General features: G+C 55.8%; 1 protein-coding gene across 2 annotated transcripts in view; it reads right to left on the bottom strand.

The window, feature by feature from the left end:
• Positions 1–21,365, bottom strand: part of LOC100767397 (tenascin-X) — a 65,251-nt gene that overhangs the window by 19,253 nt on the left and 24,633 nt on the right. For both annotated transcript variants that reach the window (XM_035451768.1, XM_027388778.2), the window contains 16 exons: positions 20,615–20,908; positions 18,986–19,276; positions 18,378–18,668; positions 16,690–17,022; positions 15,967–16,290; positions 15,137–15,445; positions 13,218–13,526; positions 11,828–12,115; positions 11,387–11,695; positions 10,250–10,570; positions 9,844–10,158; positions 9,182–9,505; positions 7,692–7,979; positions 6,941–7,264; positions 6,262–6,585; positions 116–442 (listed from right to left, as the gene is read on the bottom strand). In XM_035451768.1, coding sequence (XP_035307659.1) covers positions 116–442; positions 6,262–6,585; positions 6,941–7,264; positions 7,692–7,979; positions 9,182–9,505; positions 9,844–10,158; positions 10,250–10,570; positions 11,387–11,695; positions 11,828–12,115; positions 13,218–13,526; positions 15,137–15,445; positions 15,967–16,290; positions 16,690–17,022; positions 18,378–18,668; positions 18,986–19,276; positions 20,615–20,908 — 4,971 coding nt within the window. The remainder of the gene's footprint in view (positions 1–115; positions 443–6,261; positions 6,586–6,940; positions 7,265–7,691; positions 7,980–9,181; positions 9,506–9,843; positions 10,159–10,249; positions 10,571–11,386; positions 11,696–11,827; positions 12,116–13,217; positions 13,527–15,136; positions 15,446–15,966; positions 16,291–16,689; positions 17,023–18,377; positions 18,669–18,985; positions 19,277–20,614; positions 20,909–21,365) is intronic.

Genomic DNA, 21,365 nt, shown 5'->3' with positions numbered 1-21,365 from the left:
ACAGACCTGGGAGACTGACCAATCCTTGGCCACTATTCCCCAGTTACTAGACTCCAGAGAGCTGCAGGTTCTATTTCTTGGTGGATCCCACCCTGGACTCCCACAGTCCACTCACCCGTCACCCCGACAACAGACACGGGGCCCACACGCTGGCCACTGTGGATGCCATACAGGTTCATCTTGTACTTGTGGTCTGGCTCCAGGCCGGGGATGGTGACCTGGTCCTCGTGCCCTGGGACCCGCACCACCTTGGGCTGCCCATCCCCGTTCCTGTACTGGACCAGGAAGTGGTCAAACTGTCCCTCGGGGACTGTCCAGGAGAGGCTCAGGGAGTCAGGGGTGGCGTCTGCCACAGTCAGCTCTCCAAGGCGTGGCCTCTCTGGAGGAGGCTTGGTGGTCATGGTAGGCACCACCTGTGTGGTCGTGGTTTCCTCCTCTGGATCTAAACACAAACACAGGGACAGGTTAGGTCTTCCCTGTCCTTAGTTCCCATGCAAAGGACCATTTATAAAAACAAAGCCTTGTGGGGTGTGGGGTCACAGGCCTGTAAACCCATCACTAGGCAGAAGCAGGTGGATCTCTGTGAGTTCGAGGCCAGCCTGATCTGCATAGTGAGTTCCACAACAGCCAGGGCCACAAGGTAAGACCCTGTCTCAAAACATCATATTAACAATTAATAAAATAAATGAGTTAAAAATTAACAGAACAAATGAGTTAAAAACAAATAGCAAAGCCCTGGAGATGAGAGTGACACTGGCCTCTGCTCTTTCCACGCTGTCATTTAGTACCCAGCCTACACTTCCTCTCCTTCCATCTGGGAACATCCACTTACTTCCCCTTCAGCATCAGCTCTTCATGGCCCCACATGGTCACTACTCAGAGCCTCCCTGACCTGGCTCTCCTTGCCATCTCCCTCTTCACTGGGCTCATATCTTCCCCCCCAATCTGAAAGTGCACCTGCCCCAGCCCAGCTGCCTCCAGACTTGGAGTGCCCCAGACTTTTGCTAAACTCCTCCTGGCTACCTCACTCACCAGCCTAGGACCCCTGCTTGGGCCACCATCCCCCACTACCCAGCCCTGCCTCTAGGCTGCTCCCTCCTTGTCTTGCTTAGCCTTGCAGCCCAAGCTCTGCTGCATATACCCGTCTTTTGATGCCAGATGCCAGCATTCAGCACAGAACCCAGGCTTCCTGAGCTGCCCCCACCGTGTCTTAAGCCCAGCCTGTCCTTCTCAGGGCATCTCACCACATCCTTGGGCTCCTTCTGGACCATGCTTTTTCTAGCCTCCTGCTCTTTGCACCAGTCTGGACTCACTCTTTCTAAAGCTGTCACCAAACTTGTGCCTCTTAGACTTCAGGTCTCAGTGGTTCCCTGTGAGCAGACTGATTTAAGTGTCCCTTGCCAGGCCCTGTCTTGTCCTCTCTACCACAAGCTCATGTTTGGTATGGCTATGAACCGATCAATCTTCCAGGCTCAAGGTTCCCCTTGTATGTAACCTGGTTGCTACACTGGTAAGGTGTATAGTTAAGACTGCATCCCAGCATACCCTCACTGTTCCCATAGTGACAGAGCCCCTGGGAGGACAAGAAGGCTGCTGGTCACATGTTCCCCAGGAGCGCCGACACCTTTGTGGTGAGGAGCTGTGCTACTCAAGGCTAAGCTGTGCACTGGCCCCGCCAGTCAGGTTCACCTGTCCCTCAGATGCCTACACGTGACTGGTCTCCAGGGTGGTTGAGGCAGGAGGAAGAGGATCCCTTAAGAGGTGTGGCCTGGAGGAAGTTCCTGGTGTCCCTTAGGGTGTGCCCTTGAAGAGGACAGTGAGGCTGAGTGCTTTTGTCTGGCCTCCTATGATGAGCTGCTCTATAACAGGCTCCGAAGGAACAGGGCCAACCCACCAAAAACAAGCCAAAGCAAAACTTTTATCAGTTGGTTATATCACGTTCTTATCACCAGAGTGAGGCTAATGCCTCGTCTTGATAAGAATGCAGACTGTGGAGACCCTGGATGGCCTACCGTACCCCGACCTGCTCTGTGGAGACCCTGGATGGCCTACTGTACCCCGACCTGCTCTGTGGAGACCCTGGATGGCCTACTGTACCCCCACCTGCTCTGTGGAGACCCTGCATGACCTACCGTACCCTGACCTGCTCTGTGGAGATCCTGGATGACCTACCGTACCCTGACCTGCTCTGTGGAGACCCTGGATGGCCTACCGTACCCCCACCTGCTCTGTGGAGACCCTGCATGACCTACCGTACCCCCACCTGCTCTGTGGAGACCCTGGATGACCTACCGCACCCCCACCTGCTCTGTGGAGACCCTGGATGACCTACCGCACCCCCACCTGCTCTGTGGAGACCCTGGATGACCTACCGCACCCCCACCTGCTCTGTGGAGACCCTGAATGGCCTGCTGTACCCCCACCTGCTCTGTGGAGACACTGCATGACCTACCGTACCCCCACCTGCTTTGTAGAAAGCCCCTGATGACTAAAGAACAGACACTTCCAGGAAGCTGGTTATGATTTCTGAGTCCAGGTCAGCTGCACATATGATGGACATTGGCCAACCCAATGCCCCAAATGGAGCCCATACAGGTATGTTCTGTACTTGTAATCAGGGCTCCAGGTCCCCCACAGTACTTCGCCTGGTCCCCAACATCCCTGTCCTGTGAAGAGTCAAGGTGTCAGTTCAGGAGAGGCTCAGGGAGTCTGGGGGTTGGATCCTGTCATTATTGGATCTTCTGGGAGCAGCTCCTCTGGGTATTTGGGAGCCTCTGTACAGGGGTCTCTTCTCAGGGTCCTCTGACCTGGCAGAAGAATTGGGACCACACAGATGCTAAGGGAACTCAGCAGATAAACTTCCTCAAGCAGGAGCTGGGGGACTATGAGGCCTCACGGTGGTTGTCTGGTCACTGCAGGCTGGAGAGGATTGAACCAGCCCTGCTGTTCTGTCTGATACTCAGGCTGCTCTGTCACACACCTTCAACTAAGCCATGTGTGTCAGGAGCCAAAATAAGTGCTCACTTCCTTTGACCCAGTAATCCCATTTCTGGGCACTTATCCCAAGAAAATTATTAAAAGCAGGAAAAAGTTTCAGCATGGAAGAATTCATAATGAGATTATTCATGACAGCAAAATGTGTCAGGACCCAAATGACCCGTAACAGAAGATTGGTTTCGTTGCCAGGCTTTCACCGGGAAGCATCAAATAACCATTAAAATGATGATTAATGCAAACCGTGTAGCCACAAGGTAAATGACTACCGTCCAACCAGCACTCGAGAGAGTAAGAGCCAGCTGCACAGGGAAAGCAGAAGAGGGGCTCACTTACACCATTGGCTTTTGGTTTGGTTTTGTTAGTGGGGCTTACACTATTGACTTTTAGTTTTGTTTTGTTAAGGGGGCTCACACCATTAGCTTTTAGTTTGGTTTTGTTAGGGGGGCTCACTTACACCATTGACTTTTGGTTTGGTTTTGTTAGGGGGCTCACTTACACCATTGACTTTTGGTTTGGTTTTGTTAGGGGGCTCACTTACACCATTGACTTTTGCTTTGGTTTTGTTAGGGGGCTCACTTACACTGTTGACTTTTGGTTTGGCTTTGTTCATGGTGCTAGACATGGAACCCAGAGCTTCACACAGGACAGTCAAGAACTCACAGTTACTAATGGCGGTTGTTGGGTCAAAGCTAAACCAAGCTTTTTACTTGCTTCCAAGTTTTGCACATGGCTGCCATGTTCCTCACACTGCAGAAATACAGGCGTAAGAAGAAATGATTGACTCAGGACATCGAGAGGTGAGTGGGAGCTGAGAATGGGCACTGACGCAGATGGAAAGGGGGGGCAAGGACCTGGGGACCAGGGATACAGAAGAGCAGGGGCCATGGGTCCCTCACTGCCCTCTCTGCTCGCTGTGAGTTGAGAATGGCCCTTATGAGGAATGGCAGGAGGTAACCAGACAGGAAACAGCTGTGGGTGAGGATTAGTGCCTCACCCCAGGCTGTAAACTCTCCAGCGGTTCCCCAGTTCTCCCCACACCCCACACCCTGCAGTTTTCTGGAGCATGTACAGAACCAAGACCTGTCAAGTCAGAGAGACTGTGAGATAATGATTCCTCCACCTAGACAGTCACCAGGGCACAGGAGACTCACAAGCTGCCCCCTCTGTGGCTGAGTGACTTGACTTGCCCTACCACAGTGTCCCTGACGAGGGGTCTATCCAGCTCTGGCCTGCTCTTGAGAAGCCCTGGGAAGCTGCCTGACTAACACCCAGGGACCTGACTGCACCTGTGACTCACCTGTCCCCTTGCTGCTTAGGGACTCGCAAATTTAATTTTCTCATAATTAGAAACGAACTGCGTTGCCGGGGCGACAGGGAAGACAGATGGGGTGCTAGGGAGAGGCGCGGCATTTTCCTGTTTTTCTGTGATTATAAAAGGAATGCGTGGAGGGGGAAAGAAATGCTTGCCATGTTGGAACATTCACACAATGCAGAACAGACTAAAACAGGAAGAAAAAAAAAGAGGCACCCCAGCAATGTGCAGAACACTGCATTCCATCTTACAAAGCACACCGCCGTGGGCGCCGTGTCGGGTATTGTCAACTGGTTGTGATTAGCACCCAATGGGGAGTCTTTGGGCTCTGCTGCCCCCTTTTCTCTCCCTCATCTTGGTTTTTATTTTGGGGGGGAGTGTTGGTCCTTTGTGTTGGGGAGGAGGGCGTGGTGGGACAGGAAAGAGGGAGGTGGAATCCAGGAAGGGTCCAGGCCAAGAGATAGGTCCAAGAAAAAGTCCCCAATAAACTACTTCCTCCACCAAATGCACATTCCTGTCTCTCACCACCACCCAACAATGACATCACAGCACAAGTCCATCAAGGGACTGAAATGGTTGATGGGTGTGTGTGTGTGTGTGTGTGTGTGTGCCTGAGAACAAGCATGGCTGTTGTTCCACAAGCATGAACCACCAGCACATGGTCTCTCCCTGGCCACCAACTTGTCTAGGCCAGCTGACCAGAGAGCACTGGGGACCTTCCTGCCTTTACCTCCCCAGCACCGGGACTCCAGGCATGTGCAATCCTGCCCACCTCTTTTTATGTGAATCCTGGAGATTGGACTCAGATCTCTGCTTCCATGACCAGGACGTAATTCAGCTCTGTGTGGCTTTGTTTATTGAGACAGGATATCCCTCTGTAGTCCAGGCTGCCCTGGACATCACAGAGATCTGCCTGCTTCAGCCTCTCCAATGTTGGGATTAAAGGCTTGGGCCACCACATCCAGCTGAGTTCTGTATTTTTCAGTAGAACAATTATGAAATGGTTTTAGAGTAAAAACTTTTTCTTTTCAGAGAATTTGTTTTTTAAAGATGGTCGGTATTGATAACATGCCTTTAATGCCAGTGCTCAGGAGGAAGAGACAGGCAGATGTCTGAGTTCATGGCCAGCCTGGTCTACAGAGTTAGGACAGCCAGAGCTACACAGAGTAACCCTGTCTCAAAAATTTTTTTTGTTTTGTTTTCTTTTTTAAGACAGGGTTTCTCTGTGGCTTTGGGGGCTGTCCTGGAACTAGCTCTTGTAGAGCAGGCTGGTCTCAAACTCACAGAGATCCCCCTGCCTCTGCCTCCCGAGTGCTGGGATCAAAGATGTGCACCAACCCCACCAGCCTCAAATGTTTTTTATTTTCATTTTTAATCACATGTATGTGGGGTGCTTGCCTGTCTCTCTCTCTCTCTTTCTTCTCTCAGTGTTTGTGTGTGTGTGTGTGTGTGTGCGCGCGCGCGCGCGCGCGTGTGCGCACGCGCACACGTGTGTGCGCGAGTGTGTGGCCAGAGACATCAGATCCTCCTGGGGCTGGATTTGCAAGCAGGTGTGATCTGCCTGACATGGGCACTTGTCATTTGCAAGAGCAGCCTTAACTTCTGAACCGTGTGTGACCCCACGGTAAAGCATCTTCAGGTACACATGCTGCTTATGTCACGGAGTCACCCCTAGAGAGTACACTGTTGGGTTGGTCATCTGTCTATGAGTGTGAGTGTGACTATAACAAAGACGCCTGAAATTAGGGAAGAAGAACAGGAAAACACTGGAAGGTGGCTTGCTGTGTGTGTGATGTTTCGCCCTCTGGGGGAAGAGGCTGCTGGTGAGCAAAGGCCAAGGTTGCTCTGAAAGGAGAGCCAAATCCTGGCCTTGTGGGATTGGGAAAACAACAAAGAAGGTAACCAATACCGACTGAAGGAGACACAACCCTAAAGACCCAGTTCACACTCACCAGTCACGCCCACGGTGGACACGGGGCCCACACGCTGACCATCATGGAGTCCATACAGGTTCATCTTGTATTTGCGCCCAGGCTCCAGGTCTCTCACGGTGGCCTCCCTCTCCTGGCCCCCGACACGCACCACCTGGGGACGCCCATCACTGTCCTTGTACTGCACAGTGAAGGAGTCAAAGTCTCCCTGGGGGACGGTCCAGGAGAGGCTCAGGGAGTCTGGGGAGGATCCTGTCACAGTCAGCTCTCCCAGGAGCGGCTCCTCGCGGGGCTCTGGGGCCTCTGTGCTGGGCTCTGTGGGGCTGGGGGTCTCTTCCTCTGCAGCTGAGAAGGAGGCAGAGAGGTGAGGCAGGGTCCCCAGCCGGTGTCCTCAAGTGACAACAAAGTAGCCATAATTACCAAGGGAGCCTGGTGCCCTGCTTAGCTGACAGCTGACCACCACGCCCAAGCCCCTGGGTCAGCTGAGGGGACCTGGACAGCCACCATCCCAGCAAAGTCCTCTAAAGCCCTGCCGCCCAGGGAGACTGGCCAGCCCAGAAGAAGGCACACAAAGGCAGACCACAGCATCAGCAAAGCAGGTCTGTGGTGCTGAGCAGATCTGGGGTATTAACAGCATCCAGCCACCAATCCCAAGTCCACCTCCCAATGGTCTCATCCTGAGGGTCCCAGATTCACTCACCTGTCACCCCAACAACAGACACGGGGCCCACCCGCTGACCATCATGGAGTCCATACAGGTTCATCTTGTATTTGCGCCCAGGTTCCAGGTCTCTCACGGTGGCCTCCCTCTCCTGGCCCCCGACACGCACCACCTGGGGACGCCCATCACTGTCCTTGTACTGCACAGTGAAGGAGTCAAAGTCTCCCTGGGGGACGGTCCAGGAGAGGCTCAGGGAGTCTGGGGAGGATCCTGTCACAGTCAGCTCTCCCAGGAGCGGCTCCTCGCGGGGCTCTGGGGCCTCTGTGCTGGGCTCTGTGGGGCTGGGGGTCTCTTCCTCTGCAGCTGAGAAGGAGGCAGAGAGGTGAGGCAGGGTCCCCAGCCGGTGTCCTTGGCTTCTGAGGAGAAGCTATGGCTACCAGGGAGGTCCCAATGTTAGTTCAGAGATGTCCCCCCCACCTTGGGCCTGGTGGCCCTGGTCAGCTGACTGCTGGCCACCATGCCCAAGCTCCTGGGTCAGCTGAGGGGACCTGGACAGCAATGGCACAGCGAAGTTTGCCCTGGACATCAAGAGATCCGCCTGCCTCTGCCTCCCCAGTGCTGTTCTCCTGACCCTGCTGCCCAGGAGGACAGGCCAGTTTGTAGGCCACAGCCTTGACCGTGGCAGGACGAGGGTACTGACCCCTCCAGGGTCCAAATCCCTGCTCACATCACTGAAGAGCTGAGGGTCACCTTCCCTTGGTCCCACCCTGGACTCCCACAGGTCACTCACCCGTCACCCCGACAACAGACACAGGACCCACACGCTGGCCATTGTGGATGCCATACAGGTTCATCTTGTACTTGTGGTCTGGCTCCAGGCCGGGGATGGTGACCTGGTCCTCATGCCCTGGGACCCGCACCACCTTGGGCTGCCCATCCCCGTTCCTGTACTGGACCAGGAAGTGGTCAAACTGTCCCTCGGGGACTGTCCAGGAGAGGCTCAGGGAGTCAGGGGTGGCGTCTGTCACAGTCAGCTCCTCCAGGCGTGGCTTCAGGGAAGGGGCATCTTCCTCAGGGTCTGCGGAAGGTGTGAAACAGAATCTTGGCTGTGTCTGGAAGGAGTTCTCAATCCCAGCTCTCTGGCATATGGGTCAGAAGGCTGCATGTAGACCTGGTCACTCTTGCTTCCCGTTTGTAATCACCAAAGCCTTTCAGTGGTCTCCCTGGGGCTCTCAGACACATCAGGCCACCTTGTGGCTCAAGGCCTTTGCATGCTGTATGCACATACTTCAATATTTGTGTTTTTGTTTGTTTGTTTGTTTGTTTGTAGACTTGGTGGCATACAGCTCAGTTAGTCTTGAGTTGAATAGATACAGCAGAATGAACTAACTCCTGACCTTCCTGCCTTGGTCACCTTCCCAGGGTTTCAGGTGTGTGTACACTCCTGGCCAGACCTAAGCTTTCACTGGGGATGTCAAAAACTCTCCTGAACTTAGACTATGGAGGTTCCTGTGAGGTCAGGGTGCTAAGTGTTAGGTGGTACCCCCCACACAGGTGAATGCTGCAACACTTAAGTTATGTCAAAATGCAGCTGCTAATGAAGACTTTTCCCTCAGGGGGAGGTTGGGAGAGGGTGGGACACAGGTAGGCCACAGGCCAGTGAGCACCTGACTGAAGCAGACAGGGATACATGGGCCTCGTTATATCCTTTCTCCTGTATCCTCTGGAATTTTTTTATTAGACTTACTCATTTTAATTTAGGTGTGAGTGCTTGCCTGCAAATATGTCTATGTACCACCTGGGTGCTCGGTGCCCTTGGAGGCCAGACCCGGGTATCAGATGCCCTGTGGTTAGTTACAAATGGTTGTAGCCACCATGTAGATGCTGAGAAATGAGCCTGGACAACAACTGCTCTAAACCACTGAGCCATCTCTTTAAGCCCCAACCTTTGGAAATTTCTTAAACAATCATTTGTGGACAGGATTTGCTGATATTTCATGGAATTTGTTCCAATCCCAGGTTTCTCTCTAGAGTCCGTGGGAAAAAGCAGAGAGCCTAAAATATGCTCCAGAGGTCTCAGAACCCAGAGACTCCTCCAGGCCTCCCTCATCTTTAATGGGCAGTCCTCCTCCAGGCCTCCCTGTCCTAGATCCCATTTGACCTAAGGCGTTGGAGGTCAGAGATGCCTTAGAGGCTGGGGAGTTTTGGAGTCCTGTGTCTCTGCTGTAGGAGATAGTGAGGGCTCTACTGCCTGAGAAGTAGAGGACTCTATCCACTCACCGGTCACGCCCACAGTGGACACGGGGCCCACACGCTGACCCTCATGGAGTCCATACAGGTTCATCTTGTATTTGCGCCCAGGCTCCAGGTCTCTCACGGTGGCCTCCCTCTCCTGGCCCCCGACACGCACCACCTGGGGACGCCCATCACTGTCCTTGTACTGCACAGTGAAGGAGTCAAAGTCTCCCTGGGGGACGGTCCAGGAGAGGCTCAGGGAGTCTGGGGAGGATCCTGTCACAGTCAGCTCTCCCAGGAGCGGCTCCTCTCGGGGCTCTGGGGCCTCTGTGCTGGGCTCTGTGGGGCTGGGGGTCTCTTCCTCTGCAGCTGAGAAAGGCAGAGAGGTGAGGCAGGGTCACCAGGTGGTGTCCCTGGCTTCTAAGGAGAAGCTATGGCTACCAGGGAGGTCCCAATGTCAGGGCCTGGTGGTCCTGGTCAGCTGCCCAACATGCTTAAGCTTTTAGGGTGACCTGAGCAGCTATCAGCACAGTAGAGGCATGTGTGGAGGCCCCGGCCCGGGCAGATAAGCAGCCATAGGAGGGACTCACAGGCTACAGCCAACCTTGATACTGGCCACTTCTGGGCCATCAATCATTATTCACCAATCAATCCCAGCTCACCTATCCTGAAAGTCACCTCCCACTGAGGGTCCCAGGTCCACTCACCCGTCACCCCGACAACAGACACGGGGCCCACACGCTGGCCACTGTGGATGCCATACAGGTTCATCTTGTACTTGTGGTCTGGCTCCAGGCCGGGGATGGTGACCTGGTCCTCGTGCCCTGGGACCCGCACCACCTTGGGCTGCCCGTCTCCGTTCTTGTACTGGATCACAAATTGGTCAAACTGTCCCTCGGGGACTGTCCAGGAGAGGCTCAGGGAGTCAGGGGTGGCGTCTGTCACAGTCAGCTCCCCCAAGTGTGGCTTGGGCTTGGGCGTCACGGTGGGTGGCTCTGTGGGCTCCTCCTCCTCCCACGGCACTGAACATGGAGAGAGAGGGTGACCATGAGAACCTTGAACTCTCTGGACCTTTGCAGCTGTTCAGAAGATCAGGGTTAGTCTCCCACTTACCTGTCAAGGCCTCAATTTGAGCAGAGTCCACACGATGCCCATCATGGAAACCATACAGGGTTACCAGGTATCTGTGGTCAGATTCCAGGCCAGTAAGAATGACGTCACTCTGGTCACCCTCTGTACTGACCACTTTGAGTTTCCCGTCTCTGTCAGTGTACTGGACCTCGAAGGAGTCAAATTCTCCCTCAGTAACCACCCAGGAGAGACGCAGGCTGTGAGGTGTGGCCTCCTCCACCCTCAGCTCCCTCAGGTGGGGCTCAACTGAGGGAGTTGAAGTTGTGGGGACCTCTGTCCACGCTTCTGTTGCTTCTTTGGGGCCTGGTTCAGAGAGACGGGAGAGGAAGTGACTGCCCTGTTGCTGGACTCCTATGCTGGAGGGAGGGAGGGAGGGGTTTGGGGAAGGAGGGATGGAAGGGAGAAGGGAGGAAGGCCGAGGAAGGGGGGGCTAACAGAAGCATTTGAAGTACGAAACACTAAGTCGAAAACACTGTGTTTTGCATGAGTCTAAAATGAGATGCAGAGAGGCAAACCCCAGAGGACAGGAAGCATCCCAGTGGTTGCCAGGGCCCCGGGAACCTGAGTGTGGAGAAGACTTTGTAAGCTCCTGGCAGGAGTGAGGCCATCCTAATGGAACCTTGTGCCCCTTCATGGGCCATCAGACCATTGAAACAATCCCCACCCTGCCCCAAGTTAAACTGTCCAGGAATCCCTTGGGGTGTGGGGGGGGGGGAGGTTAAACCTTGGTGCCAGCCTGAGGGAGAGTTGTCTCCTGGAAGGAGATTTCACACAACTATAACAACGCATCAGCCCACCACATGGGAGACTGGAGCTGATGGGTGGGACCAACTCTTGACTGGGCCCTGCTTAGCTATATATACACATCTGGCTCTCCATCTAAATCTAAACCTCATGTCAAGACCCCAAGGATGGATGGCCAGGCCATCCTTGACCCCAACAGATGGCGGGGGGGGGGTACAGGGGTTGAAGGGATGGCTTTGCACCTCCCTGTGATGGTTGTTTAGTGACTTACACATTAGCCAAAGCCCACTGGCACTGTATGGAAATTATGACTCGGTAAAGCTGTTTAACTCCCCCACAGAAGGACACCAAAGGAAGGGGACCTGCCCTACTCACCGGTCACAGCGATGACAGAAAGGGGCCCTACACGTTTGCTTTCTCGGAGCCCATAGAGTAGCAGCTTGTACCTATGGCCGGGGTCGAGACCAGAGACCCTGACCTCTCTGTGGCCGCCCTCCACAGGCACCACCTGGGACTGCCCGTCCCTGTCCTTGTACTGGACAACAAAGGAGTCAAAGTGGCCCTCGGAGACTGTCCAAGAGAGGTCCACGGAGTCTTGGGTCACACTAGTCACCCGCAGTTCCTCCCCTAGTCGGGGTTTTGGTGGGGCCTTTACTCCAGTGTGGTCCACAGTATTCATGGGCTCTGAAATGGAGACAGAGGCAAGAGATAGCTCAGATGGTCCTGGGCTGTGGCCTTGCAGGGCAGGGCAGGGAGAGGAGGGCTTGTTGCCACAAGTGATGGCCTGATGCTCTGCACCCTGCCAGGAAGACTCACCTGTGGTGCCCTCTGTGGTGAGGGGGCCAAAGCGCTTCTTTCCCTGAAGCCCATAGAGGAGGAACCTGTACTTTCGGCCCGCGTCCAGGGCTGTGATGGTGGCTGTGCGCTCGTGACCGTCTACCGGCAACACCTGGGGCCCACCTTTGTCCTTGAACTGGACCATAAAAGAGTCAAAGTGGCCCTCGGGGACCGTCCAGGACAGGCGAAGGGAATCTGTAGTAGGATCCGTCACCCACAGCTCCCCAAGGCGGGGAAGGGCCCCTGGGCTGGTGTCATCTCGGGCGGCTGACACAGGGAAAGAAAGGTTCTTGTATTTATTTTTTCCACGATTCTTGACCACCTCCCACTAGGGCTGGAAAACTCCAGAGGCCCAAGTGGTCAGTGCGTCCCCAGACACTTCTGTCACGCTCTCATCTGCTCCCCCACCTAGCCAGAGCCTCCCCCACTTGACCCTGTGGGTCTTTTGTCTTAAGTCACCCCTGCACAGACACCCTAACTTCCCTGCTCATTTTATCCTAGACTCTTTCTACCCCTTAGAGACTCCTCTCTCCACAGGGCACAGCTTACCCAGAAACCCAGCTGAGTGACCTGACTGGCCCCCTGGGGAATTCCAAAGTGTTAGAGGCTCTCAGTGGGAGACAGGCCAGTGGGGGGGGTGGGCTACTGAGGGGTTCAGTGTGGCTCAGCCTCCCATTTCCTTTCTCGTCTGACTCACAACACCCACGCCATGGGGCTTGGAGGAGGCAAGGGGCATGCACTGTTACTTGTTGTAAGAGCTTGTGTTGGGAGTGACACACACACAAGGAAACTCAAACAGAAAAGAGATCCCATGACTGCCTAAGGAGCCATCCAACTTGGGAAGGCTCTGGCCCTCCGCCCTCCTGGACAGCAAAGCCACTGACGGAATTGTTATTGAGAGAGACTTCTGGCAACGGGGAGTCCCAAGGGGCAGGAGACTGCCTGGACCAAACCCCAAGAAAGGGCCCAGCTGGGTAGGGTTTGTCTGGTTTCCATTTTCCCAGGCTCAGAGAAGTCAGAGAGGAAGGTGGATGTGGAGACAGAGGGATGGGAGCCAGGTAAGAGCCAGAGAGGCAAGCCAAAGCTCTCAGCTGTGACAGTGCCACCTGGCTCAGGGTGGCAGGAGAGGCTCCTGGCCACCTTTACTCCTCCCCAGGAGGCCCTAGTTCCCCTCCACCCCAGTCCATCTTCTCGTGAAGGCCCAGCATGCAGAACAAATGAGGGGAAGAGAGGAGATTTGAGAGCCTGCCCTGTAGGGTCCCTGTCTGACTCGGAATGGAATGGGCAAACAGGAAAGTAGGCCAGCAGGAAGGTCAGAGACACTCCAGGGAAGGCTGGGGCCTCAGGTGGGGCTCAGGCTGAGCCTCACCTGTCTTTGTTTCCACAGAGACCTGACCGCGTCGTCTCCCATCTCGGAGCCCGAAGAGCAGGAACTTGTACTTGCGGGAGGGCTCCAGGCCTGGGATGGTGACCTCCCGTTGATCTGCTGCCACAGGCACCACTTGGGGCTGGCCGTCTCTGTCCTTGTACTGGACCATGAAGGAGTCAAATTCACCCTCAGGGACAGTCCACAAGAGGCCCACAGAGTCTGGGGTCACATCTGTCACCATCAGCTCCCCCAGGCGTGGCTCCAGCTTGGGGGCCTCAGTGGCTGGAGGTGGTGCTGGTGGGAGGGTGTCTAGGATGAAAAGGAGAGCATGGATGAGCTCCTGGGAGGAGGCCTGGCTCTGCCTGCCTTGGGGCTCACAGTGGGGAAGAGTTTCCTCCTCATCTTCAGTGGCCTGTGACAGCCTGGTCTTCCACGACATTAGAGCATCACTTGTTCATCAAGAGATCCAGGTATTGCCAAGTCATAAATCAGAGAGAATACCGGCACCCTGGTGTGTCAGTGTCCATAAGACGGTTCATGGCTCCCAACCTGAGGGATGGCAGCCTCCACACACTGTAGACCTCAAATCACCTCCAATAACTCACTACGCCTAAAGCCATGCAAGCGCTATGCAAACAGTTGGGAACTGTACGGTTGATGACAAGCAAAAGGGCTGTAACCATGCAGTACAGACATCCATGCCTGCGTGCGCATGTTCATGTGTGTGCAGGTGAACATACATGTGTGTGCATGCATGTTCATGTGTGTGCGGGTGAGCATGCATGTGTGTACATACGTGTAGAGCCCTTTTGTGCTGTTGGTCAGTAGCCATCTGCCTCATTTTTCTGAGACACAGTCCCTCACTGGACTCTGGAGCTTACGGATGAGACAAGGCTGCTGGCTGCTGGCCTGTGGACTCTGAAGACTCTCCTGTCTCTGCCCCCCCCCCCAGTGCAAGCCTTCTCCACCATGCCCAGCGTCCTCCAGGGGCCTGGGGATCTGAACTTGGATGCTCATGCTTGTGCAGCGGCCAACTGAGCTGTCCCCACAGTCTGGTCTGGTGAAATGGCTCAGCAGGCAAAAGGTACGTGTCACTGAGCCTGGTGACCTAACTTCAATCCCTAAGACCCACACGGCAGATGGGAAAAATTGACTCCCATCAAGTTGGTCTTTGACCTTCAGTCACGCTGTGACATGTGAGCATCTACGCATACACACACACACACACACACACACACACACACACACACACACACACACACACGTTATATCAGCGTGATTAGTGCCCTTTATGAATTCTGTTTCCTAGATTGTAATGCCATGTTCTGAGAAAGGATGAGGGGTTCCACCAGATGCCGTGGTCCTTGAGTCACAGGGAGCTTATGTCCAGGAGTAATGAAAGGAGGCGGAAGTCAGGAGCTCAGGAAGGTGTGTCTTCCCCAGGGGTAAAGTTGGAGTAGACCAGAAGGGAATGCGACTTGAACCGGGGCACCCAGGACCTCTGAGAAGTCCTGAGACGTGTGTGCTTAACCTTGGTGAAGAAGGGCAGGAACGGGGCGGGGTGGGGGCGGTCGCTGTGTCCAAGTCACAGTAGGGTTGCAGAGAGAAGAGAAGGAAAAAATGAAACAGCTGTGCATAGTCAAAGGAAGGGGGAGGGGGAGGGGAGAGTAAAGGGTTAGAGGGAGCCAAATGGGATGCAGGGTCAGGGTTGGCCTGCAGATGAGCGAGTCGCCGAGTCACCAGAGGGTGGGAAGGTTCCCGGAGGTTTGGGGCCTGGATTAGAAGTCTGTGAGTCTGCAGAGAGGCCTGTAGTCACTGGCGCAGAGACTGACGGGTGAGGAACGGTAGCCCCACGCAAGGCTGCGACAAGGTCTTCAGGAAGGACTGTGACCACCAGGGATGGGTGCTGCCTCACTCACCCGTCATTGCCAACACAGAGAGGGGGCCCACACGCCTTCTGCCATGTAGACCATAGAAGTTCATCTTGTATTTTCTTGCAGGGTCCAAGTCGAGGATGGTGACCTTGCGCTGGTCGGAAGACACAGGCACCTCCTGGGGCTGCCCATCCCTGTCCTTGTACTGGACCATGAAGGAATCAAACTGCCCCTCAGGGACCATCCATGAGAGGCTCACAGAATTGGGGGTTACACCAGTCACTGTCAGCTCCTCCAGGCGTGGCTCAAGCGGGGGCTCGATGGCTGGAGGGATCTCTTCTTCTGGTTGTGAGTCTGAGACAGAAATGGCAGGGTCTGCTGTGTGCAAAGCTGCACCAATCAGCAACGCCCACCTGCCAAGAGGATTCACCCGCGGTCTGGTGAATCTGGCACCAGCAATCTGGTAAAGGCACTTCTTGAACAAGCCTGATAACCCAGTTCCATCCCGGAACCCACATAAAGGTGTAAGGAGAGAACCGGATCCCCAGAGCTGTCCTCTGATCTCCATACATGCACCATGTCCACACACACACACACACACACACACACACACACACACACACACACACACACACCATACACGATAGCAACAACTTGCATACATAGAAGGTGTCACCAAATCCTTGCCAGCTGTCTGGCTGGACTTACGGAAAAGGTGTCATGAAGCCGGTGGCAGCCCTACTCCTTGGAGACTTGCCCTGTCTACGCTTTCCCAAACAAACAAGGTGCCATGACTGCTCAGCAGCTAGACAGTCGCTGGCCATGGGACATGGGACTCAGCAGTAAAAACAGAATCAGATCTGAGCCACACTCACCGGTCACGCCCACGGTGGACACGGGACCCACACGCTGACCATCATGGAGTCCATACAGGTTCATCTTGTATTTGCGCCCAGGCTCCAGGTCTCTCACGGTGGCCTCCCTCTCCTGGCCCCCGACACGCACCACCTGGGGACGCCCATCACTGTCCTTGTACTGCACAGTGAAGGAGTCAAAGTCTCCCTGGGGGACGGTCCAGGAGAGGCTCAGGGAGTCTGGGGAGGATCCTGTCACAGTCAGCTCTCCCAGGAGCGGCTCCTCGCGGGGCTCTGGGGCCTCTGTGCTGGGCTCTGTGGGGCTGGGGGTCTCTTCCTCTGCAGCTGAGAAGGAGGCAGAGAGGTGAGGCAGGGTCCCCAGCCGGTGTCCTTGGCTTCTGAGGAGAAGCTATGGCTACCAGGGAGGTCCCAATGTCAGTTCAGAGATGTCCCCCACCTTGGGCCTGGTGGCCCTGGTCAGCTCACAGCTGGCCACATGCCCAAGCTCCTGGGTCAGCTGAGGGGACCTGGACAGCACCAACAGAGAAGGCCTCTGTGGCCCTGCTGCCTAGGGAGACAGACCAGTCCCAGGGTGGGCAACACAATAGTAAGCCATAGCTTCAGCCAAAACAGACCTGGGAGACTGACCAATCCTTGGCCACTATTCCCCAGTTACTAGACTCCAGAGAGCTGTAGGTTCTATTTCTTGATGGATCCCACCCTGGACTCCCACAGTCCACTCACCCGTCACCCCGACAACAGACACGGGGCCCACACGCTGGCCACTGTGGATGCCATACAGGTTCATCTTGTACTTGTGGTCTGGCTCCAGGCCGGGGATGGTGACCTGGTCCTCGTGCCCTGGGACCCGCACCACCTTGGGCTGCCCATCCCCGTTCTTGTACTGGATCACGAACTGGTCAAACTGTCCCTCGGGGACTGTCCAGGAGAGGCTCAGGGAGTCAGGGGTGGCGTCTGTCACAGTCAGCTCTCCAAGGCGTGGCTTCTCGAGGGGCTGTGGGGCCTCAGTGCTGGGCTCTGGGGGGCTGGAGGGCTGGTCCACAATGTGTGGTGGTGCTGAGGAAAGAAAGCAGGATCACGGGTGTTAAGAGTGACCCGTCAATCAATGGGGACACCAAAACACACCAGCATGTCTGTCCCTCCACGAAGGCTTAGGGCTCCTGTGGCCTTGGCACCCAACACCCAGTTTCTGAGGCACCCTTCTGAGGCAGCCTGTTCCTTCCCTGCACCAACCAGACCCTTCATCTTTATGGAAAGCATTGCTGAGGCAGGGCCACTGCCCGGAAGGCAAGCGAGTTGGAATCAGGTAGGTGGGCCTGAGAAGAGTCCTGTTCCCTCCTGGATGGCTTGGGATACACAACTCCCAGGGCTCCCACCCAGCACCCTACCTACTATCCCTGCAGTAAGTCTTCACAGGGTTCCCTGAGGGACTGAGACCCTGGCGACACAAGAACAGGAGGGGAGGGGAGGGAGCAGACTAGAGGCAGTGACAATGGGGTTATGGGGGGCAGTCAGGAACAAAAGGAGGGGGTGGGGCGGCAGGGGTGGCTCGGCTTCCCAGAGTTTGTGCACAGGTGTTCTGAGCCGGAGTCAACTGATCCTCTGATTTATTCATTCATTTTTAGGCAAGGTCTTACTGTGCAGCCCAGCCCGTCCTGGGACTCAACAATCCTCTTGCCTCAGCCTTCCAGGCGCTGTGATTACAGGCAGGTTTTACCACCATGCCTGGTTTGAACTTGCTGTGTATACTGACAGCGCCAAGGGGTGTCACCATCAAGGCCCCCACTTGGCAGAAAGGAAGCTGGGAATGGCACGGTTAAGGGACCCGCCCAAGGTCCTGTGGGCACTGATTTATGAAGCCGACAGAGAGGGACGGGCAGCTGCCTGCGAAGTCCCTGCTCCCTAGCGGTATAGCGGTATATCGCCAGCAGAAGGCAACCGTGCTGGATGGATAGGAGTGTCTGGGGACATGGAACAGGATAGACAGAAAGATTGGAGGCAGCCTGACTAGGGGTTGGGGAATGGAGGCTAAAAGGAGTCCTCCCCATGTAGAAGAGGCTGGAGCACCATGGCGCCCTGGTCCCCTGGGTCTGCCACCCTTGGCACAGAGCAGCCACATGGTGAGGGTGCAGGAGTGGATGGCAGAAGCCCGCAGGGACAGCCAGGGACTGAGTCGGGCCCTGAAGCAGTGCAGTATAAGTGGCTGTGAACTGGCTGAAGGAGAGGGTATCTGGGAAGGGCATGGAGTACAAGAGGGGTCTGGCTGTTCGGAATGGGGAAAATGGACTTAGAAGCCTTGTGAAGAGCTGGAGCCCGGGCAGGGAGTCCTGGGACGTGGGGACGTAAGAGCAGCTTGGAGGAGCTGAGCTGGGGCAGACTCTGCCTGGGAGACGCGTGGGGCTCTGACTCACCCGTTTTGGCCACTACAGACACGGGCCCCACACGCTGCCTGCCACGAAGCCCGTAGAGGTTCATCTTATACTTCCTGTTGGACTCCAGGCCAGGGACCGTGACCTCGTTCTCATCTCCCGCGACGGGCACTGTCTGGGGCTGCCCCTGTGCATCCTTGTATTGGATCACAAAGGAGTCGAAGGGGCCCCGGGCCACCGTCCAGGACAGACGCAGGGAGTCTGGGGTCATGCCAGTCACTGTCAGCTCCCCCAGGAGGGGCTGTTCCGAGAATCCCTCTTCCTTTGCTGGGGCTGCAGGCAAGAAGAATGAGCCAGGCACAGAAGCAGCAGCCTGAGATCTGGGTTCAGGTTTGGACCTGGGGGTCACCATGCCATTAGCATGAGTGCTGAAACCCCGGGAAACTGGGCACAGCCAGAGTATGACACACCTCCTGGGCTTTAGGGAGCGCACTGAAGGGGATAGAAGGGGCCTCGCTGTGCAGGGGAAGCTGGCTGCCCCTCAGCCTGGGAGCAGGGCCAGGGTGTTGGGATCAGCCATTTTGCTGGGAGGCTCAGCTGGTCCCTGGCTGAGGGTGCATGTGGAGACAGCTTAGGTGGCTGCCACTCACCGGTAGTGCCGTCGGCTGTGAGGGGTCCATACCGCTTCTTATTGGCAACCCCAAACAGAGTGAATCTGTACTTGTGGTTGGGATCCAGTGGGGAGACCACCACTGAACGCTCAGGCCCCTCCACTGGTACCACGAGGGGCCGTCCTTCCTTGTCTCTGTACTGGACCAGGAAGGAGTCAAACTGGCCCTCAGGAACAGTCCAAGAGAGGTGCAGTGAGTCCGGGGTAGGGTCTGTTACCCACAACTCTCCCAGGCGGGGTGGGGATCCTGGGCTGGGGTCACTCTGAAGCACTAGGAAGAGAGAGTAGGACCAGGGAGTCACAGGAGAAAGGAAGCCCTCGCAGCCACTCTCTGTACAGAGACAGAGGGACCAGGAGGACTAAAATCCAGCCAGTCCTCTGCCGAGCTGTGAGCTCTCCTAAGAGGCTGGACCCGATTACAGGAAGGAGTGACACCTTCCAAACTGCCTAGTTCTCTGTAGTGTTGCACTAACTGTTCCCAGCCAAGGAGAGGAGGCTCCGAAAGGGGAGGGGAGCCCAGCCAGCCCTTTCACATCTGTGAGGCCAGGGAAATTCACTGAGGCAGCCTCACGCTCCCAACTTGACTTCCAGATAGTTTCTCCTTCAAGAGACAACATCCATGGGGCATCAGTGCAGGAAGCAACCACCCACCTGCTGCTGTCTGCCACGCCTGTCCCTGGCTGTACCCACTTTCCGAGCACATCTCTCTGTTCCCAGAGGATTCTAGAAATGTCTCCAGTCCAGCTCTGCCCTCCACTAGGCAGCTTCCGGTGACCTGGCCATTGCTAAGTCCCGTGGACACTGAAGAGCCCTAACTCACTCCCGTGGACTCTGACTGGTGGTGCCCTCCTCCCAGCATCTGGGACACAGCCCTGGTGTTTCTCTCCCTCTGTTCACCTCATTTGCTCCCTACTTCCCACAGCTTCCAGGACTCAGTGCAACCCTGAGGTCTCCCAAAATTCTTCCAGGCACCTGTTTTGCCTCAGTTAGGTGCCTCTCAAGGCTGCTGTAAGGACCATGGTCGTTCAAGAACACGCTGAGCTCTCTGGCTCCAGAAACACACAGGAAGTATTTCTCTGAGTGTCCCACCCTGTATTGCTCCCCACCGGCTGCTGCCTGGGGACAGAAGTGGCTGATCCAGGGACCTGGGGCTGGCCTGGGCCTCCAGGCTCTCCTCTCACACCCAGTCCCACTGTCAGGGTTCCAAGCCATCAGCCAGTCACACCAGCTGTTGACTCCATCTCTGCCACGCCCCTGCAGCAGACACTGTGCTATTTGTAAGGTAGCTCATCCGGAGGCCTTCAGAGGTCCCTCGGGGTTCCCAAACGAGGCCTACGCCATCCCACGCAGCTCATAGAACCCTTGGACTAAGTCCTCCAGCACCCCTCGTGTCCTGCTCTCCAGCCAGAAGAGTGCTGTGGGTTCTCTGCCTCACAGGCCTCCTCACCTCGGCTGCCTCCACCACTTTCCCTTCAGGGTTGATTTCACCCGGCTACAGCCCCAGGCTGCTGGGAGCTGTGTGTATCTCCCTGGACCCGACAGCTCTGGGGCAGCCTGCCTGCCTCAGCATAGTACAAAGTACAGGGCTGGGGTGCCTGTTGCCACTCACAGATCTTGGCTTCAGCCACCAAGGGGCCATGCTTCTTCTTGCCGATGAGCCCATACAGGATAAATCTGTACTTGCGCCCCGGTTCCAAGGATGTCACGGGGGCTGAGCGCTGCGGTCCCTCCACGGGTATCACCTGGGGCCCGTCTTTGTCCTTGTACTGGATGACAAAGGAGTCAAACTCCCCCTCTAGGACCGTCCAGTGCAGGAGCAGGGAATCAGAGGTCAGGCTGGACACTGTCAGCTCACCCAGGCGTGGCAGGACTGATGGCTTCCCAGGCTGCTCCTCAGCCCTGTCTGGTGTTTGGGGACAAAGACAAAGCATGCTGGACCAACCATTCCCTTCATCCTGTCGCCTACCCTCTGCTCTGCCTCCCTCATCCCATCCTGGATACCTCCATCCCTGCCCCTCCCGGGAAGGAGACATTTCCCTAAGTGTCTGTCCTCTCTTTATGTCCCCACCCCTGTACCCTAAGACTTTAAGGAGAGTTTCACGTCCCCCATGGTATGACTTAAGAGTTTCTAGCCTCCCCACTGATGCTTCAGAGCAGTCTTCAGGCTCCCCAAACCCCTGAGCTGCTCTCTCCCTTGTTTCCCTCTCTCCCAGTTGTCAACTTGTTCTAGAACTGGGCCAAAAGCCAACCACTCTAGTCTCACAGGGAGAACCAGGGGGGTGTAAGGGTTAGGCATCCCAGGCCTTGTCCTTTCCTACCCATCTCTGAAGTTCTGATGGCAACAGAACCCCCCAACACAC

Source organism: Cricetulus griseus, assembly GCF_003668045.3.
Source record: "Cricetulus griseus strain 17A/GY chromosome 1 unlocalized genomic scaffold, alternate assembly CriGri-PICRH-1.0 chr1_0, whole genome shotgun sequence".
NCBI lineage: Eukaryota > Metazoa > Chordata > Mammalia > Rodentia > Cricetidae > Cricetulus > Cricetulus griseus.
This window is presented reverse-complemented; position numbering and strand designations above follow the sequence as displayed.